At 42.5% G+C, this 19,144-nt stretch overlaps 2 protein-coding genes across 2 annotated transcripts; both read left to right on the forward strand.

Moving 5' to 3' along the window:
* Positions 1–6,550: 6,550 nt before the first annotated feature.
* calm2a (calmodulin 2a (phosphorylase kinase, delta)) lies at positions 6,551–11,251 on the forward strand. Its single transcript, XM_057342165.1, has 6 exons — positions 6,551–6,653; positions 7,311–7,341; positions 9,511–9,654; positions 9,731–9,837; positions 9,924–10,059; positions 10,532–11,251. The coding sequence occupies exons 1-6, from the start codon at positions 6,651–6,653 to the stop codon at positions 10,558–10,560; spliced, it is 450 nt and encodes a 149-aa protein (XP_057198148.1). The 5' UTR covers positions 6,551–6,650; the 3' UTR covers positions 10,561–11,251.
* A 1,405-nt stretch (positions 11,252–12,656) lies between these two features.
* stpg4 (sperm-tail PG-rich repeat containing 4) lies at positions 12,657–18,370 on the forward strand. Its single transcript, XM_057342233.1, has 9 exons — positions 12,657–12,665; positions 12,751–12,783; positions 12,860–12,949; positions 13,587–13,643; positions 13,786–14,043; positions 14,369–14,433; positions 15,865–15,910; positions 18,059–18,163; positions 18,260–18,370. The coding sequence occupies exons 1-9, from the start codon at positions 12,657–12,659 to the stop codon at positions 18,368–18,370; spliced, it is 774 nt and encodes a 257-aa protein (XP_057198216.1).
* The last annotated feature ends 774 nt before the right edge of the window (positions 18,371–19,144 follow it).

Raw genomic sequence — 19,144 nt, forward strand, 5'->3', positions numbered from 1 at the left:
ACAAAAGCAAGTTAAGCTAGTTAAACCATGGGTTTCCCACAGTAATCATAGTTTAACCTTACCTGCTGAAAAAAAAACAATAAAACCCCAATAGAAGCCATCACAGAAATTCTAATGGTTTCCATTAAAATACCATTACCGTTAGCGTTTTCCATTCAAGCCATTACAAAAGTTATTTTTGTAATGTGTTTTAGGCATTATTCCAATAAATGTATAACATCCCACCAAAAGAATCCATCACATGACAGTAGACACCATTGTAGTTTCCATTAAAACCAATACAATTCCCTGTCACGGTCCCACCGTCTTGTTTATGAAATTCTAGTCGTGTGGTGGGATCGGGGCAGAGTCCTTAGGTTATGTGTGGAGAGAAACATATTGTTGTCCGTTTGACAATAATATACGTTCTCTCCAGTGTCTTGTCATTGGTCCCATTCCTCTCGTTTCCTCGTAATCTTTCCCTGAGTGTTTAATGTCTCACACCTGCCCCATGTCGTTATCCCTCTTTTGTGTTTCCTATAAATACCCTCTTGTTTCTTTGTCCTGTGCTCGTGTATTGTGTACTGTGTTCGTTCCATGTATGCCTTGTGCCTCGTACGTATGTTGCTTACCCAGTCTCGTGTCTTGTTCCTGATCCTGTTCCCCGTCTAGTGTTTGTATTTTGTTATTATGTTATTCTTATCATTTTTTGACCTTGTTTTGTCGTGCCCCCTCGTGGGAAGTTTTTGTTTTATCTATATATATATTTTCTTAGTTTAGTTTTTCCCCATTGTGGGTGTTTTTGGTTCTGTTTTTTGTTAGTAAAATAAAGTCTTGTGTTAACCCCTTCACCGCCTGCCTGCGCTTGGGTTCTTCCTGCCACATCCGTGACAGAATGCACGAGCCCACACAGAACCCAGCGGGCAGGAATATGGACGGCACGGCGTCGTCCTCGCGGGCCGCCCAAGCCCACTTGCTGCTGGGGTTCCGTCAGGGGAGTTACGGGAACCGGGAGTTCGCCGGGGCATTCTCGACGGTGGCGAGGGCGTCTGTGTTTGGCGAGGCAGAGTTGAAGGCGATCTTCAACTGCTGCCTCACTCAGCGCCTCGCCCCGTCGGAGAAGAGGCTGCTGGCTCCCCTTGGGTTCGCGGACATGGTGAGGTTCGTGGCCAACCGGGACGGTCCCGAGGGTGAGGTTCCACTCGGAGCCCTCGCCCCACGGTCGACTACTCCGGAGGGCCTCGTCCTGGCTGCCGCTGCCCGGGGGGACTCAGTACCCTTCGGCTGGAGCTCCACGGTCCCCGGTTCTCCTGGCGGTGCCTGTGGCGAGTGGGGGAGGTGTGACCCGGGGATGACGTCTGCGGTCTCCTCCGATGCGGAACTCCCTCCGGTCCCCACGGGCCCGGCTAAGTCGGCCACGGGCCCGATTGACCGGAGGAGGAGGGAGAGGGCAGCGGAGGAGCGTCCAGTCCGGTGCAGCCGGCATCCAGTCCGGTGCAGCCGGCGTCCAGTCTTGTGTCCAGTCCCTGTGTCAGTCTTGTGTCCAGTCCTGTGTCTAGTCTTGTGTCCAGTCTTTTGTCTAGTCTGTGTGTCCAGTCCTTGTGTCCAGTCTTGTGTCCAGCCCTGTGTCCAGTCCGGTGATCCAGCCGGCGTCCAGTCCGGTGATCCAGCCGGCGTCCAGTCCGGTGATCCAGCCGGCGTCCAGTCCGGTCCAGCCGGCGTCCAGTCCGGTGATCCAGCCGGCGTCCAGCCGGTCCAGCGCAGTGGTCCAGCCCGGTCCGTCCGGTGATCCAGCCGGCGTCCAGTCCGGTGATCCAGCCGGCGTCCAGTCCGGTGATCCAGCCGGCGTCCAGTCCGGTGATCCAGCCGGCGTCCAGTCCGGTGATCCAGCCGGCGTCCAGTCCGGTGATCCAGCCGGCGTCCAGTCCGGTGATCCAGCCGGCGTCAGCCTGTCCAGCCGGCTTCCAGTCGGTGCCAGCCGGCGTCCAGTCCGGTGTCAGCCGCGTCCAGTCCGGTGATCCAGCCGGCGTCCAGTCCGGTGATCCAGCCGGCGTCCAGTCCGGTGATCCAGCCGGCGTCCAGTCCGGTGATCCAGCCGGCGTCCAGTCCGGTGATCCAGCCGGCGTCCAGTCCGGTGATCCAGCCGGCGTCCAGTCCGGTGATCCAGCCGGCTTCCAGCCGGCGTCCAGTCCGGTGATCCAGCCGGCCTTCCAGCCGGGTCAAGCCCTGTCCAGCCGGCCTTCCAGCCGGCGTCAAGCCCTGTCCAGCCGGCCTTCCAGCCGGCGTCAAGCCCTGTCCAGCCGGCCTTCCAGCCGGCGTCAAGCCCTGTCCAGCCGGCCTTCCAGCCGGCGTCAAGCCCTGTCCAGCCGGCCTTCCAGCCGGCGTCAAGCCCTGTCCAGCCGGCCTTCCAGCCGGCGTCAAGCCCTGTCCAGCCGGCCTTCCAGCCGGCGTCAAGCCCTGTCCAGCCGGCCTTCCAGCCGGCGTCAAGCCCTGTCCAGCCGGCCTTCCAGCCGGCGTCAAGCCCTGTCCAGCCGGCCTTCCAGCCGGCGTCAAGCCCTGTCCAGCCGGCCTTCCAGCCGGCTCAAGCCCTGTCCAGCCGGCCTCCCAGCCGGCGTCAAGTCCTGCCAGCCGGCCTTCCAGCCGGTCCCTAGTCCGGCAGCCAAGCCGCCCCTGGGAAACTCCCAGGGCCAAGACTGTCTACCCCCAGGACTCCGACCGCCCTCGAGCGCAGCCGGGGACTGGAGTACTTCTCCCCACCCCATGGACTGCCCCCTATGGGCCCTTGTTTGGTCCCCCCCCCCCTCCCATGTTTGTTATTTTGATGTCCCACCCAGTCCTGTTGTTGTCTTGTCATGTTGCCCTTGATTTTGTTTTCTTTGTTTTGCCTTGTCCTGTCTGTCTCCCATCTGTCTGTCGTTGTCACCCCTTGGTGAACACCTGGGGGTGTTCATTAAGGGGGGGGGCTCTGTCACGGTCCCACCGTCTTGTTTATGAAATTCTAGTCGTGTGGTGGGATCGGGGCAGAGTCCTTAGGTTATGTGTGGAGAGAAACATATTGTTGTCCGTTTGACAATAATATACGTTCTCTCCAGTGTCTTGTCATTGGTCCCATTCCTCTCGTTTCCTCGTAATCTTTCCCTGAGTGTTTAATGTCTCACACCTGCCCCATGTCGTTATCCCTCGTTTGTGTTTCCTATAAATACCCTCTTGTTTCTTTGTCTTGTGCTCGTGCATTGTATGTGTTTGGTGCCTGTACTGTGTGTTCCTGTATCGTGGTCGTGCTCTTGCCCGTGTTCCTGTTCCTGTTCGTGTTTTGTGAGTTTTGTGCCTCGTATGATTTAAGACGTTTGGCCGTGTCTTTGTGTTTAGTTTATTTGTCTTGTTTTCATTTTGCCCCCTCGTGGGAAGTCTCTTGTTTTATATATGTATATCAGTTTCGTTTCCCCCATTGTGGGTGTTTTTGTTTCTGTTTTGTCTATCATTTAATAAAAGTATCTGTTAACCCCTTCACTGCCTGCCTGCGCTTGGGTTCTTCTGCCATATCCTGACATTCCCATTATAACCATTAAATCCAATACATTTTCTATTGTGTTTTGGGCTGGGTTCTATAGTTTTTTTTCAGCAACGATATTCGTAGTAAAACCATAATTATACAAATGTTAATCAATATCAATAAAAATATTACAAATTGACTGTAATAAAACCATTTATAATAGTCATAAGGCAACGTGAACAAAGATTAATAAATGGCACAGTTTTGTAAACTGGTATTTTGACAATAATAAATAAATAAATACATCTAATTTAATAATGAAAAGTATTGATTAAAAAAGCTTGGTCTAATGAAACATTTTATCCAGTATTACCTAGTGTAGTATGTATTTTTATGTTTACCGAATGATTAGCTTAGCAACATGCTAACATAAAAAACTGGGTGATTGTACACTGTAAAAACTTTTAATGTGTTATTTTACAGAATTCGAAATGTTAAATTACAGAAATGAGTTTACAAGTTTTGGCGTAAAATAACATAAAAATGTACTTGACAAAAGATGTTTTTCCTGGCGCCCCAGTTGCCGGAATATTACTGTTTTTTTATATACTGGACTCTGGCACACATGAGGTTCTCTATTCTCTCTTTAGCTAGCTGCTTACGTAGGCTGTAGCAACACAAGCTCACTGCAAAAACCTAACTATTTTACGATGTGGCTAATCCGATTGTATTTGTACGATCTTATTGGTACATTTCCGTAGGATTTGCTTTCGTGCCAGTGACGTTAGGCTTTGGGGTGGGGTTAGGGGTATTGATTTTTTCTAATAATCGTACATTTTTGTACGATTCACTACATACAAGTTCATACTAAAAAAATCACCTCGTAAAATAGTTACGAATTCCAGTGAGAGATCCGGTTGGCTGAAGACAAAGAGCCCTCTGCTATAGCAATAAACGATTCAAATTACATTACAGACATGTTCCACTTGGTCATTTTCTCTTTAAACTCTACTTCATGGCCATCTCTGGCCTGAAACAAGATCCTGGTGTGTCATTTACAGGGGGAAACTATTTTTATTGTTACTAATAGAGAAGATCTTTACATTCAACAAGAACATCTTCACCATATACAGAAGGTGTTACCACGTAGCCGTCGTCACAAACATGTTTGTTCACTCTTCAAGACCATCCATTCATGCACTGAATCAAGCTTATCTCCCTCATGTGATTAACATAGAGAGAACCTTTATCATGTTTCTTGAGTTGCATAATCTTCCATGAATTGCCACCCCAGTGTGGAAAAGCTGATTTGAATGAATAGACGCCACTGTGTTAAGGATTAGGTCAGCAGGTGATGCTGAATGCCAAGCGGACACTGAAACAGTTACTGGTACGGACACGTCAGGACTGGGAAGCATTCAGTGCATGCGGCTATATGTTTGCACGTATGGATGGGTGTGGTTTATACGCCTCTTGTTTGTGTATGAATGTGCGCATCCATTTCTGTACACAGAGTTTCGGAGCGCTTAAACGCTAGAGAGAACACAAATGGATAGGTGTGGTCAACAAACCGGATTTGCAACTGGCCTCTCTTGACATTTTTATTGGTCAGTGAAATTTGACATGTTCTCTTCACATGACGAAACATTCCCAAACCTTTGACCTTTCTGTCCTTCCGACGCACCATCCCTGTTAAAATCAATGTCTAATCTCTGACGCAGAGCAAATATACACATGTGGGAGCCTTTTCACAATGAGCACGTGTTGGTGGCGATCTGGTTAGGAAATTGCGTTCATAACAAACCAAACCGATACCCACACAGTTTCCACTCGCTCCCACCTGCAAGTCCAGTATAGACAGGTGGCCAGTGGGAAAAAGAAAAAAAGAGAGCCAAGCAGCCAAGCATAGAGAAACAGGCCATTAGATACTCCCATGCATTCAGTGAGGACAAGCAGGCCTGAGGATGAACTGTGTGTGTGCCCACAAGCCGGCTGCTCCTTATGTCACATCTGAGATATCCCTGGATGAGCCTGTCTCAGCACATGACAGGCCGGGAGCACACACACACACGACTGTCAGTCATATGCCCGGAACATGTTACGAGAAGCTATGGATCCGTCTAGTTGACTTCAGTAAACATGTTTAGATTGATACTTCCCTTCACATCACATTAAATATGGCATTGCCCAGTCAATACAGTGGGTGGGATGCCTGATGTCTCCATAATCGTACGGTACACTGCATCAAAGTAGAATTTTGATTCATGTACAGTATCGTACGGACCTGAATTGTCAGAGGGGTTTTTAATTGCCTATGCTTAAAAGACATTATTCTTGCTGTTGAGTGTCTGCTGAGGATGCGTAACGTTGCAGAGGGACTTTGTGCTAAGCTTGCAGCAGGCCGGGCTTGCCAAATCAATCTGATGGAGAAATTAAGTGGACTGCGCTCCATAACTAACGTCCAAATCCTTTTAACAGAGCAATGTTGGGACTGCCATTGGTTTGATTTGATTGACTCGCGGCATTATATTACAGATAACGCTCGTGCACACCTGTCCACCATTGCTTGCCACTCAACATGGACGTAATGAAACCCATCATTTATTCAGTTTCATTACTTTAGAGGCATAATCATCACTACATTTCATACAAATCTCAAACGGAAGTCTCAGATGTTCTTCTGACGAAACGCACTCCTCAATTGAAGTGAGTGAGCCAGTGAGTCTGACCGGAATGCAGGTCTGTTCGGATCTCAGCGAGTGACGCATTGCGGCTACAAACGGACCAATCACGAGCCGCCGCTCCTGCCCGTAACGTACAGCGCTGCGAAAGGCGGATTACACTTTAGCAGAATGTATGACTCCGCGAGTGAACTAGTTCCACCGCAAAACTACCCACTTTTGTGAATCTCGCACATATTCGCGATTTAAATAAATCGCTGTCGTAAACTAGATTCGGCGCGCTGTATTGTGCGCTCACACCCTTCGGTAGTGTGATATTTGACGATCGTTTCTGATAGGGAAGGAAGCGCGTTGGCGGATGGACAGCGAGCGGGGGGCGGAGTTTGTTGGCGACCATTAAAGGCGCGTCAAGCCGTGTATGATCGCATCCTGTTTGTTTGCCAGCTGCGGACTGTAGTTACCGTGTGGACATACGTTACATCTGCTAGAACCGCGCCATGGTGAGTTTTTACTATCTTGTATAAACGGCAAGTATTTTACGTAGTGCGCACTTATTATAACTATGACATACTAAGTGATGCGCATTACAGTCGGCGTAACGTTACAGTTCATTCATATGCATTGACTGAATTTAAGATCATGCGTCTTTTCTCTTTGAATGCGCAGCTTGTTTATACATGCATGGTCTGTAATTACATATATGAAAATGTGAATTCATAGAAGATGTGTTGTGTTCTGACAGTAATCATATGCAGTGCAACATATAAAAAATCGCGTTGCAGTAAAATCATTGCAAATATAATTCGCATGCAACTATGACGCATTACTGCATATGCGCCGGCTCTGGTTCGGAAAGCATTTGACGTCCGCAGTATAATTGCATTCATTTAATATTTTGAAATAAAGTAGCACAACGATTTTTATGAGTGGACTGCGCCACCTTGTACATTTAACGTTAAGCTGCCGTATTCGCTTCTTGTCTACTGTTACCCGGAGCTCATCATATTCCTTACGATACTCGGGGTTTAAATACACCATAGACATTATGGGGGACACGATGATACGAGGTTTTCAGTGGTGCCCATATAGGCCCCTCCCCTCATTCCTGTAATGTGGTTACATCTCTGTTTAAAATGCGTTTTCTTTCTCCTCCGCAGGCTGACCAGCTGACAGAAGAGCAGATCGCCGGTAAGACTTTTCTACCTCTCCTGTTCATTGGCACGTGGCCGGTGGTGTGGATTCCCGTAGTTTTTCCCTGTTCTCCGCCTCCCTCTCTCTCTCTCTCTGTGGATTTATATTATTTCCATTTATGGCGAGCCGTGAGACAGGGTTGGGACGCGTTCCCCGAATGAATGGACCGGTTGTGGTGGGGAAAAGCGAGCAAAACTGGGCAGGACGATGACTAATTTGTGAGTCTAGGTGTAGTTTCAGTGAACACACCCGTCCTTGTTGGACGGAGTTAGTAACTGCAGGCAGAGGGACAAGGGTGTGTCCCCTGTTAGACTAAACATCTCCATCATTCACCTCAACCCACCATGGTTGTCATTTATGACTAGGGTTGGGAATCGAAAATCAATTCCAATTCGGAATCGAAAGGTTAGTAAACGGATCGGAATCGAATACTTTACATTTAAATTTCTCTTATCAATTCCTGTGTGCATATTTTCAGAAATGTACATGTTAACTTGATATCTCAATAAAGGCCCTTATGAAAATTAACCATATTTTTACTACAGTAAGCATAGTTTAACTATAGTATTTGCAGTAAAGCACACCAATAAACCATAGAGTACCATAGAGTTTCACCATGGTGTAGTTAAACTATGGTTATACAAATTTTAATAAATCAGACAAAACATGGTTGCTATGCATATATACACAAAACGATGCTCATAAATAAATATTTTTTGCAAACCAGTCAATAAGCCGGCTAAATGACCATACATGTTGATATCTAAATGTTTTCCTTCAACTGTGGAATCGAGACTGGGAATCGATCGAAGAATCGAAATCGATAAAATTCAAACGATACCCAACCCTATTTATGACATGAAAAATAAAGAGCTTTTATTTTTGTTCATTTGTGGACGGGATGTTCTGGCTCGGAGTCGTAATATGGTTGTTTCACTGCCGCGATAACCTCATACACTTGCTTAAATAAACACACATGTGTTGGTTTACTAAAATAAGAATGTTTTCATTTTTAGTTTTATAAATACATGTAAACAATAGATGCGTGTAGTTGCTTTTAATATATTCAACTTATGTGGCCTGCAGGAGTGTTAGTTTTGCGTCCAACACTTCTTGATTTTTGCCGTTTCATCATTTTTATAAGACTTCGTAAGGGTGGTTTGTTTAAACCTCGCCTCCTTATTCCTAGTTTTTGACTAATGTCTATCATAATGCTTCCATAATTTACACGAAAGGGCCTCAAACAAAACATCAATGAAACCATATAGGTTATTGTGGTCTGTATCCGTAGTGACAGTGAGGTCACGGCGGTTTATCCAGCGAGACGAAGAGTGTTTCCCTGGAGATCGTGTGAGGTCACGGCAATGTTTCCGTGTTATGGAGGCTAGATTCTATATCGGCTCAATGGGGTCAGGCAGCGGATCTCTATATGGCTCACTAGGTCCCGGTGGCCTGTCTCCATAGGAACCAAATGAGGTCACAGGGCAGGATCTCCATAGAGACGGTGTCTCGGAGTTGACGGTTTGCATACGAGTAGTGTAAGGTTTCATCCGTGTGAGGGGGGGAAAAGGCGTTGTAGTAAGCGTTGATTTTGCATAAAAAAGGAGGTCTCGTTTATCTTGGAAAGGGTTTGTTTTCATAGCCTTTTGAGTTTGTTTTTGTTTGGTATTCAGTGTGATCGCCTTTCATCTTTGCTGTCATTTTTTGTTAAATGTGTTTTGGAAGGATGGGGAGGGTGTCTGCTTCATTCATTCAAGTCAATATGATTTTATTGATCTGCAATTGATGGGATTGTAGAAAGTGAAAGCCATTTGAGACATTAGCTGCAGAGGAAAGTAGCATAGAGGCGTAAAAACTAATTACATTTTTTTTAATCAAATTAAAAATAAAGATAAGATTATAAAAGCTTTTATATCCATTTGGAATGTAAATGGGGTCCACTCAGTAATCACTTGAAATGTTGATTTGTTCTTGATCTTTTGGGTTTATATTTGAATATGTAAAAATGTTTTCTGTATTTGTCTGTTGTCAAAGCGAAATTCGACAAAAGTACATTCGGCTTTTCCTTGGAACTCACCCCACTGGTTTTTGTGTTCCCTTATTTATTTTTTTCTTTCGTGAGTTTCCACTAACACAATGTCCTTTTTCATTTGTCCTTCTATGCAGAATTCAAAGAGGCTTTCTCACTCTTTGACAAGGACGGTGATGGCACCATCACAACCAAAGAGTTGGGCACTGTCATGCGCTCGCTCGGACAGAATCCAACAGAGGCTGAGCTGCAAGACATGATCAACGAGGTGGATGCTGATGGTAAGAATGCTTGCATATGTACATAACAAAGTGATCCGAGAAGCTGAGCATCCGTTAACACTTTGTCTGTCTGTAGGTAATGGCACGATAGACTTTCCAGAGTTTCTGACCATGATGGCAAGAAAGATGAAAGACACCGACAGCGAGGAGGAGATCAGAGAAGCATTCCGTGTCTTTGATAAGGTGAAGTAGTGCGGTTCCAGAATGACAAACTAGTTCCAGACATAATGTCTTGTGCGGCCTCTGACACGGGACATCTTGTGCTTTAGGATGGCAACGGATACATCAGTGCAGCCGAATTGCGTCACGTTATGACAAACCTCGGAGAGAAGTTGACCGACGAGGAGGTCGATGAGATGATCAGAGAAGCTGACATTGATGGAGACGGTCAAGTTAACTACGAAGGTGAGCCCATTGTTTTTGTTTCCGTGTTGCTGAAAATTGGATTTAGAATTCTTCTGAAGAAAAATCCTGCAACGTCAACTCTTCCACCCACAAGTATTTTGGGTTTGAAGATTGAAGTGAAAAATGTGGTGACATGACTATTACAACCCGTCAGTACATGTTTGACGTCAAATGTGCAGTTATGGGGGGGGGTTGGTTTTGGCCAAGATTTTACAGTGGGCGGGGCTAACCAGTGGAACTGATGAAATCGAAACCAATCCGAATGAATCTGGTGTGTAAAAATACAGAAGTGAAGTGGGATTTTTGGACCAATTAGATTTGAGAATTCATTGTCACGGATAGGTTGGGACTCAAGTTTCCGTTTGCATTGAATTGTGTCTAGTTAGGACTGTGTTCTGCTGTATTATCCTCTCGTAAATCAAATGAGCTGCAGACGTTCAAAAATGGACTAATACGTTCTCTTTCGTTACAGAATTTGTACAGATGATGACGGCGAAATGAAGGCCTTGTACAGATCCTCTCTCTTCTATAAATAATTTGCCTTTTTTTTCTGTTTAATTGAATCTGTAAAATGTTAAGTCCCCTCCCCTCCCTCCTCCCGGCTGTCCAAAGGAACTGCATGTAAACTGCATAGGATCTTCAGTCCTCATGTCCCTTTCTTTTGCTGTCATCGTGTTTTTGAGGTGGCGGTACGGTTACACGATCAGGTGCTTGTTGCCGCGAAGAGGGGGCTGTGGCGTGTACAAATGCACACGTCACGTCTGTCAGACCCCCTCGTGCGTCGCAAGAGTGGATCCCTGCCAGCTGGTTGTCTCTTGGCACCGACGTTGGCATGGCAACAATGTAGAGGCGTAACTCTGCATGGACTATGGACAAAGTATATAATATATATATAGAAATGTGTATATATATATATGAAATTTCTCAGCATTGCACTACTGCAAAAAAAAGAAAAGACACTGGTGTATCTTCAAGATACTCGTACATAAACTCTTTTGTATCTGCTGTTCTATACCAAGAACTTGTTTGAATCTTACAATGCTTTTTAATGTTTTATTCACTTATTCACGGTAGTTTTCTTTTTACTTTTCTTTTTTTTAAGCCACTTAATGGCATTGTCATGCCTCAGATAGTCCATTCCAAGTTGTATATTTGTTTTCAAATAAAATTTACTATTTACCCATAATGAAAAGTTTCTTTGTTTGAAAAATATGTGTCAGCCCCATACATTTTTAAAAGCTGTTATGGTATTCATTATCCATACCAAAGCTGATTTTCAGTGCACTAATTTTGATTTTCAGTGCACTATTTTTGTTAACCAAGATGTTTACAATATTTATTATAATAATTGAAATTATTCATGTATAAATCACTATACTGTTCGTCAACTGGTCAAATTACTATGTGTGTTCACGGGATAGGATTGGCCAAGGCATCCATGTCTAAAAAGCTCATTAAAGTACTCCTGAATGACAACAGTTGTAAACATCATCCTTTTTCATATCGTAGATGTGTTATAGCGATGTACCAGATTAGTTGGCTGTGATGTAATACGTGGATTATTCTATGTTAGAGGAAAAAAGCTTTAATTAATACAGGGCTCATTTAAAGGCCCACTTCAAATTGAGGCAAGCTTTTCCAAGAGAGTTTTACAATGAGCAGAAAAAACAATGAAGCACGGCTGGGTTATTCTCAGTTTTCAAGCGCACCGGTGCACAGCAGGTTTAACAAGCAGTAAACACTGGGCCCTTCAGGTGCTTGTTAGAAGCATGTGTTCCTGTAACCTAGCAACAGAGCAGATCATTCTACTCTAAACTCCCACAGAGAGATGCTGCTCTGCTCAATGACCCAAAACGGACACAACTGAGCGAGTCTTTATCTGTTTTTACATACAGGAAACACAAGTTATAACTGTTTTTATTGTTTCAGCACCCCACAAAGCTCATGAGACCTTTCTGACTTTCTTTGTAAAAGAAATCAAGTAGATATAAACGATACAAAACAACAGACTTTATAGGTTTATCTGAAGAATTTCATTAGAAAGTCTTCATTAAAAAAAAAAAGATATTTAAGTGCACACGTATGGTCTTTCTCACGGGAAGCATGTAATTCAGACTAAAAGTTTATTTACATGTTATTCCAAGCCTGTATGACTCTGGTGTTCTGAAACATGGTATTCTGAAGAACATTAGAAACAATATTGGCCCCGATTGACCCCTTTTGTGTTCTGTAGAAGAGTCATAGCGTCGCTGTTTTTCAGGAAATGGATAAAACACTGTACTTTTTAAATGATTAAATACCGTTCTGTCAAAGAGAACGAGCACTTTTAATACTTTTTTATTGGTTAGATTTGCAAAACCCAGTGACAAACATGAAGGGTGACTAATAATGTTTTGTAAAAAAGAAAAATCACAAAATATGGAGAGGTTTCAGAAGGACAGCAGCGATATACAGGTTTGGAATGAGATGAGAGTGAATAAATGATGAGATCATTTTTATTTTTGGGCGAACTAATCCTTTAAGAAAATGTTCAATTTGCTCTATGTTGAGAAACTATTAAAAACATCTTGTCATTTTTCTTTTTTGAGGTTATAACAATGTCATGTGTAAATTTATTGTACGCTTGTATCTATGTTGTGTCATGACATTATGATAAAACTCACAATCTGCTGTTTTTGTATCATTTAATAGCCGGAGACCAAATTTAAGAGAGCAAACAAGAGGGTAAACACATTTATCCAGTGCTCTTGATTAATAGTTAAACAGTATTAGTATCTAAGCAACGCGTCCTGTCGTTGAGGTGTCTGTTACAGGAGTCAAACAGGTGAACAACAGAACTATGACCACAGGAAGAGAGAAAACATTACCTAAAGGAAAGGGTGTAGACAGGGTGAGTTTTTCCACATTTACTGCTCTAAAAGGGTTGTACATTAAAAAACTCCATGCAAAAAGCTTTGTGACAATTGTGACATTTAATGCATAACGAAAATGACACAACTCTTTTTTTATGTCCTCATGATTACATGTATGCTTTAAAGGGATAGTTTACCCAAAATTGAAAATTCGATCATCCTTTATTCACCCTCATGTTGTTCAAAACCTGTACGTTACTCCTTCTTCAGTAGAACACAAAAGAAGATATTTTGAGAAATGTCTCAGTAGTTTTGTGTCCGTACAACGAAAGTCATTGGGGTCAACGGTTTTTGGTTACCAACATTCTTCCAAGTATAATCTTTTGATTTGTTCAAAAGAAAGAAAGTTAAACAGGTTTGGAATGACGTGCAAATGATGAAAGAATATTATTTTCCTGTTAAACTTTAAGAATAATTTTAGGAATTTGTTATACAAATTGTGCTTTTATTATACGTTACACGATACGATTTCTAAAAATGTGCCACATGCATTTTTATTTAAAAATGATTATTAATTGTGATTTGTTATTTTACTAGTCATTTATCATTTGCACATTAATGAAGACAAAGAACGCCTTGCAGTGAGTAATACAAACGCCATACATTGTTTTTCAGAATCATGACAAAGATGTGTATGCTGTTAGAAGTGGTTGGTGGAGAAACACTATTAAGGTATGAGATATTTCAGCCAAGGGGATTTTTTTAATGCAACAATTAAAATAGTCACCATTTATGGCAAACACATCAAGAGTTCACACAAGAACAAGATCATTTTGGTGTAATGAGAAGCTTTGGTCTCCTTATCTCCCATCAGAACTCTCCCATTCCTGGCACTTACCACATCCGAGACTTCATTGAGGAAATGGGTCTCAACCCTGTGACTAATACGTATGGTTTCAAAAGCACCGGGCGGAGGGATACCCTCATGATGTGTGTGCGTAGAGGGGATGTGTTATTGCCTGGGGCGTATAACTTCACCGACTCGACCAATGAGGCTCTCCGGCACCAGGCCACTTACTCTTTCAAAAACTGCCCCAGACCTGATAACTACACTTTGGGGATCAGGGACAAAGTAAGTCTGTCCAATATGCCATCACACAAGCTGCGCAAATCCTGAGTTTATTGAGTTTAGCTATAACTTCCCCAACTGGAGAACACCAGCATCATGAGGTCAATCTAACAAATGGGGAAGCCATTTAAAATGCCCGATCCAAAGCTATTAAGAATGAAACATTTTAATCAGGCACTTAACAGAGTATATGCGTCATGTGCTCCTCCCAAACCTTTGTTTCAAACTCAATTCGGATGCTCAAATCAAACTTCAGAATGTATATCACTGCATTAGAAAACAAAATGTAAATTCTTAATTGTTTTAAATGACCATTGATTTAATGCAGGATATTCGGCTTTCACCTGGTCATTATGATGTTACTGAGAAGCCCGTCACCAAATCCCCATGCAAGTGAGTGAGTGTCCAGCCTCAGCACGCTTTCACACGCTGCTCTGAGAACATGGCACACTGCTATCTGTGATGATTTATCATTCTCGCTTCACAACTTCAAAGAATTGCTCTCAGTCATTTACTTTAGTGCAGGACTTGAAAGACACCAGGGGCCAGTTGCATAGACTGCTTAGACTAGTCTTAGTAGTTAGTCATCTCATATTTTCTCTTCAAGACTGCTCATAACTTCTTTAAATCAGTTAAATAAAATGGTAGATTGGGCTAATTGAAATATGAAAAGTAAGACTAGTCCTAACAGTCTTCGAGACTAGTTGTTAAAACTTAACTGGGTCCAGGGGCCTCATTTATAAAAAAGCATCCTAAATTAGATTTTACGATCATTTCTCGAAGTGCGTACGTGTGAGTCATAGAACGAACGTTGCCTACGCACAGAGGCCTCTCTATCAGATGTGAAATCTGTAGGCCGTTTCTCAATATGCGTTCTTCAGCGGTCTTGTGTCCTCGTGTTCTCGCTCTTCCGATCCAAGTCCGGATCCAATGCTCAAGAACAGAGAACGCATGAAAGTGCCCAGATGTTTTCTCGATATTAAGGATGCATCTTATGCAGCCTTGCCCGCCTACGGAATCCAGTTGAAGTCCCAGAAGTCACTGCGGCGCGTCCATCCAAGTTCGTTCTTCCGAGGCTGCCTCGCAAGACCGGTCTCCACAAGAACACAAGTCCGTTGTTTGCGTTCTTGGAATTGAGAAAAGGCGTATAAATCGTAAATGATCGTGAAATTGCGCGCAGCTGAACAGTTTCAGATCTCTGCCTTTTATTGATGTCTAATTAATGTCAATGATAGAGCACCTGTCAACGTCCAAATCCTATACAAGCAGCAAGCATGACTTATATTTCCAAAACCTGCAGCGACAAGCAAAAGTGTGCACGTCTGCTCAGACCCTGACGCTAAGCACTTTTCCACGTCAAAGACCTTTTTTATAAATATGAATGCTGCTGTGGATTTTTGCGTACGCAAATCTGTGCATACGCACATTTTATAAATGAGGCCCCGGGACCAGTGTTATAGGATTGTCACTTGTCCTACCAGCCGAATATTGTGCATTTTGGTTGAATTTTGGTAAAATCTGCTAAATGCATACCCGTAATAATAAAGAAGAACTGATAATATTGCTTAAAAGATTGTTAGGTTTTATAGGTACAGTGGCACATTTCAGGGCACTTCTTTCCGTGTTTTAATAGTCACCTTTTCTTTTTTTCCAAAGACAAAATTACATTTTAAAAAGTGTCATTTCATTATTTAAGCAATCTAAACCAGCTGGACTGGACCAACAGAAAAGTCTTTATTGTTGTACTCTGTATAAGCCCTCATGTTGACTCTCTGTTCTGTGCATTATATTCACTTCTCTAATGTCACTCATCTCTTATTGCAGACATGTGATGTTCCGTTCAGTGGTCCAGAGAGTCAGTTTTCTCCCTGTGAGTGTCCTCTTACAATGTGAAAAAGCCTCTCTCTATGTGTACATAACAGTAGCTTTTGCTAATGCTTGAGAATGTTTGGTAAAGCGTTTAAGCTCCTGAGAGCGACGTTCATGCGCATCACTGGTTTTACACCTCGTGAGTCGTGGTGCGAGCATGCTGGTGCTGGCTGGTTATCTGAGCTCTGCTGGCAGCTGTCTGCTGTTGACAGAACACTGAGGATGATAAAGCATCCTCTGGGTCTCATTAGGATGAACGTTAGGGCCTTGTGCGGTTTTGAGTGCGTGTCGTCTCGTGTAAGACAAGCGTTGTGTCAGAGGTTAAGTAGCGAGGAAACCTCAAGCTTAATCCGAAGATGACAGATCAACAGCAGATGGGCAACTTTTATTGCTCAGGGGTTGATCTTTCATACTCCAGGAGACTCGACGGAGATGTCTCGGATGTGTTTTTAAGAGGATAATAGTAATACGGAGTGTCTATTTACACTGAGTACAAATAGCTCACCTTGTTGGCAGAGACTATTTGCACTAGCTCCGCCCACCAATTTGTGATTGGAATAGAGAAAGTGTAAGAACGACACTGTTTCAAACAGCGAGTCCAGTGGCGTAAGGTGTAGAGTCTGTGTGGCTTGGCACAGGAGACCGGGGCTTTAATCCACCTCTCGCTAAATGCTCTTTTACCTTTTTCTATTACCTTACAGATCATAAAGGCATTTGTTTTCAATAAAATTGATTTAAGACTTAAAATTCATTTTTATTCATAAAGTTTAGGTTTAGGGTAGGTTAGGGGTGTAGGGCTTTAATACTTCAATAAGTTGCCATCATTTTAATCATTTTAATAAATATAACGATTTACACTGTTTAATGCACAACAATACTGAGGTGCAAATAGTAACGTTATCTGCCACTATTTATAAGTAAATAGCATCTAACTACTATTTCTACCTAATCCAAAGAAAATAAAGCTATTTCTGGTTAGTGTAAATAGCATATTGCTAAGAAAAAGCTGCTATTTTCACTGAGTGTAAACAGAACCTACTACCATTTAAACTCGCACCTGTCGCTATAAGCATAGCCACAGTAATAATACCCGATTGCCTCACAAATTTGTTTTGGCCATAGATGATTATGAGTAGAAATGACATGAAAAAAATGCAAAGATGCATTGAAGTGAAAAAAATCAATGCAACTGTCCCATTTAAATTAAATTAAGTAAATGGAAATAAAAACAATATTTTCATTTGGAATTTGGAAGAAATTTTGTAACTAGTTGAATAAAACAAAACATATTATTTCACTTGAACATGCACCTATAAATAGTTTTTTTTGGAGTGGTCTCTTAATTGTTTTATTCTTGAAAATAAAATGTATATAGGATACAGATACATATGAAGAGGGTTTTTTTGCAAAAACATATAACATGTTTTTATAGTGTTTTATTGTGTTAGTTAGCTGTATTTTTGTGTTATTATTACTTAATTAAAACAACCCCACTGCAGTTTAATTGACATTACTTGGAATGCCCAAAAAAAAACATAAAAAAAAGAAATCATCTGCTGCAAACAAACTCTTCATGTCTTACTCTATACTCTTCATTTCATTTTATTATACAAATGAAAAATATAAAATAGTGCAAAAAGATTTGTGATTTATTCTGGTTTGAGGGCTGTTGAATCTGGATTGACACCCTTAATGAAATAACAGCTCAGTGCCTCTACAGACACGTGTAGTATGGCACAGCTATCTGCTTTTATCCGGGGGAATGTTGAGCTGGCTGTAGAGACGCAGTGGCCTGATGCCTCTGAAACCCATCGGAAGTTGACCTCATCTGGAAGCAGGTTCCCCGTGACCACAGTTAGCACAGTTCAACCAGCTGGATCCAGTGAGCTCGCCGGTGGAATCAAATAGCATGTAATGGTAGCAGACAGCTTCTCATGTGTTGAGCAGTGAAGGTCTTCATCTCAACCGTGTTTTCGAAGGCATACAAATATATCTATGTTTGTAGATTGATGGTCTATTTTTTATAGGGGGTGCTGAGTGATTGGAGAAATCCTATCCTTTAGTCAGATCTTAAAGGAATAGTTTACCTTTCATTCTGGTAAGAGAAAATAATATGGCATTTTGATTTCATTGGCATTGATGGATGCAGAAGGAGGGTCCTGCGCCGGGACAATACAACCCGAGACCAAGCACAGGCACTGCAGTCACTTCCTGCTTCAGATCAACACTTCCCCGACTGTACAGTGCACACACTGTGAGTGATATAAACCGATCTAAAATAAACACTTTACATTTATAGTTTCAGTCATTGTTTTGTCTAAAATGGTGTTTGTTTGTTTGTTTGTCAAAGGGAACTCCAGGACCTGGTGTATATGAGCCGACGTGGCACAAGGGTCAACGGCTGACCTTTGGGGTCAAAGTGCACTGGGACCATGACCTCCTCTATCGCAACATACCATGAACTTTACCATTAAAACGATTCACCTGTATGTAGTCCTGCTGGGCTGTCAATTGAATAAAAATTAACATTTACATAATCTGATTTATTAAATGTATTAAAATGAATGGCCTATATTAATATTTGCCTAAATAAATAGATTTCATATTCATATACACATTGTTTCCCAATAAAAATAGTAAGTATGCATTACAAAAATCTGATTTACAGATTAATGTTTATTTCCTTATTATTGCATGAATATCTGCAGGTCACAATCAGTTTGCAATCCAGATCCTCCGAGTAACTAATAACTTTTAAAGATAAGACATTTCTACTGAATTTCTGAGCTCAGCTTCAATCTTGTGACTAGATGTCACAGGTATGGTATCTCTGGCATGTCATGAGCTTGCTGCAGCATGGCCGCCCATATAGTGAACAAAGCTTTCTGATGACTCTCACATAACTCATTCAGTCTGAACAAAGAGGTCAATGTCACACCCACACAACAACCAGCTTGACCCCTTTCAGAGGTCATCACAGAATTTGCAGAAGTTAATCATATTGAGAATTAGCAGGTTAATTGTTTCTATGTTTATAATGGAATAGGTCGAAAATAACTTAATGTTAAATAAATTTATTGTAATAAATGTATTATTAAAAATATATGATTAAAATTGATTTATTAACACGTTGGGTTGCCTTTCATGGTTCAGCAAATTTTCATTGTTGGGTTACTTCAACCCATGCATTCGGTCAAAAATGGACAAACCCATCCTTTGGGTTATAAATGAACGT

This window comes from Triplophysa rosa, linkage group LG9 (genome assembly GCF_024868665.1).
Source record: "Triplophysa rosa linkage group LG9, Trosa_1v2, whole genome shotgun sequence".
Lineage (NCBI taxonomy): Eukaryota > Metazoa > Chordata > Actinopteri > Cypriniformes > Nemacheilidae > Triplophysa > Triplophysa rosa.

Excerpts from the sequence above, each read along its gene's own strand:
- calm2a (XM_057342165.1), top strand. Across the intron at positions 9,655-9,730 it reads CAACGAGGTGGATGCTGATG|GTAATGGCACGATAGACTTT; the intron begins GTAAGAATGCTT and ends GTCTGTCTGTAG. Across the intron at positions 10,060-10,531 it reads CGGTCAAGTTAACTACGAAG|AATTTGTACAGATGATGACG; the intron begins GTGAGCCCATTG and ends CTTTCGTTACAG.
- stpg4 (XM_057342233.1), top strand. Across the intron at positions 12,784-12,859 it reads TTAAGAGAGCAAACAAGAGG|GTGTCTGTTACAGGAGTCAA; the intron begins GTAAACACATTT and ends CCTGTCGTTGAG. Across the intron at positions 18,164-18,259 it reads GACTGTACAGTGCACACACT|GGAACTCCAGGACCTGGTGT; the intron begins GTGAGTGATATA and ends TGTTTGTCAAAG.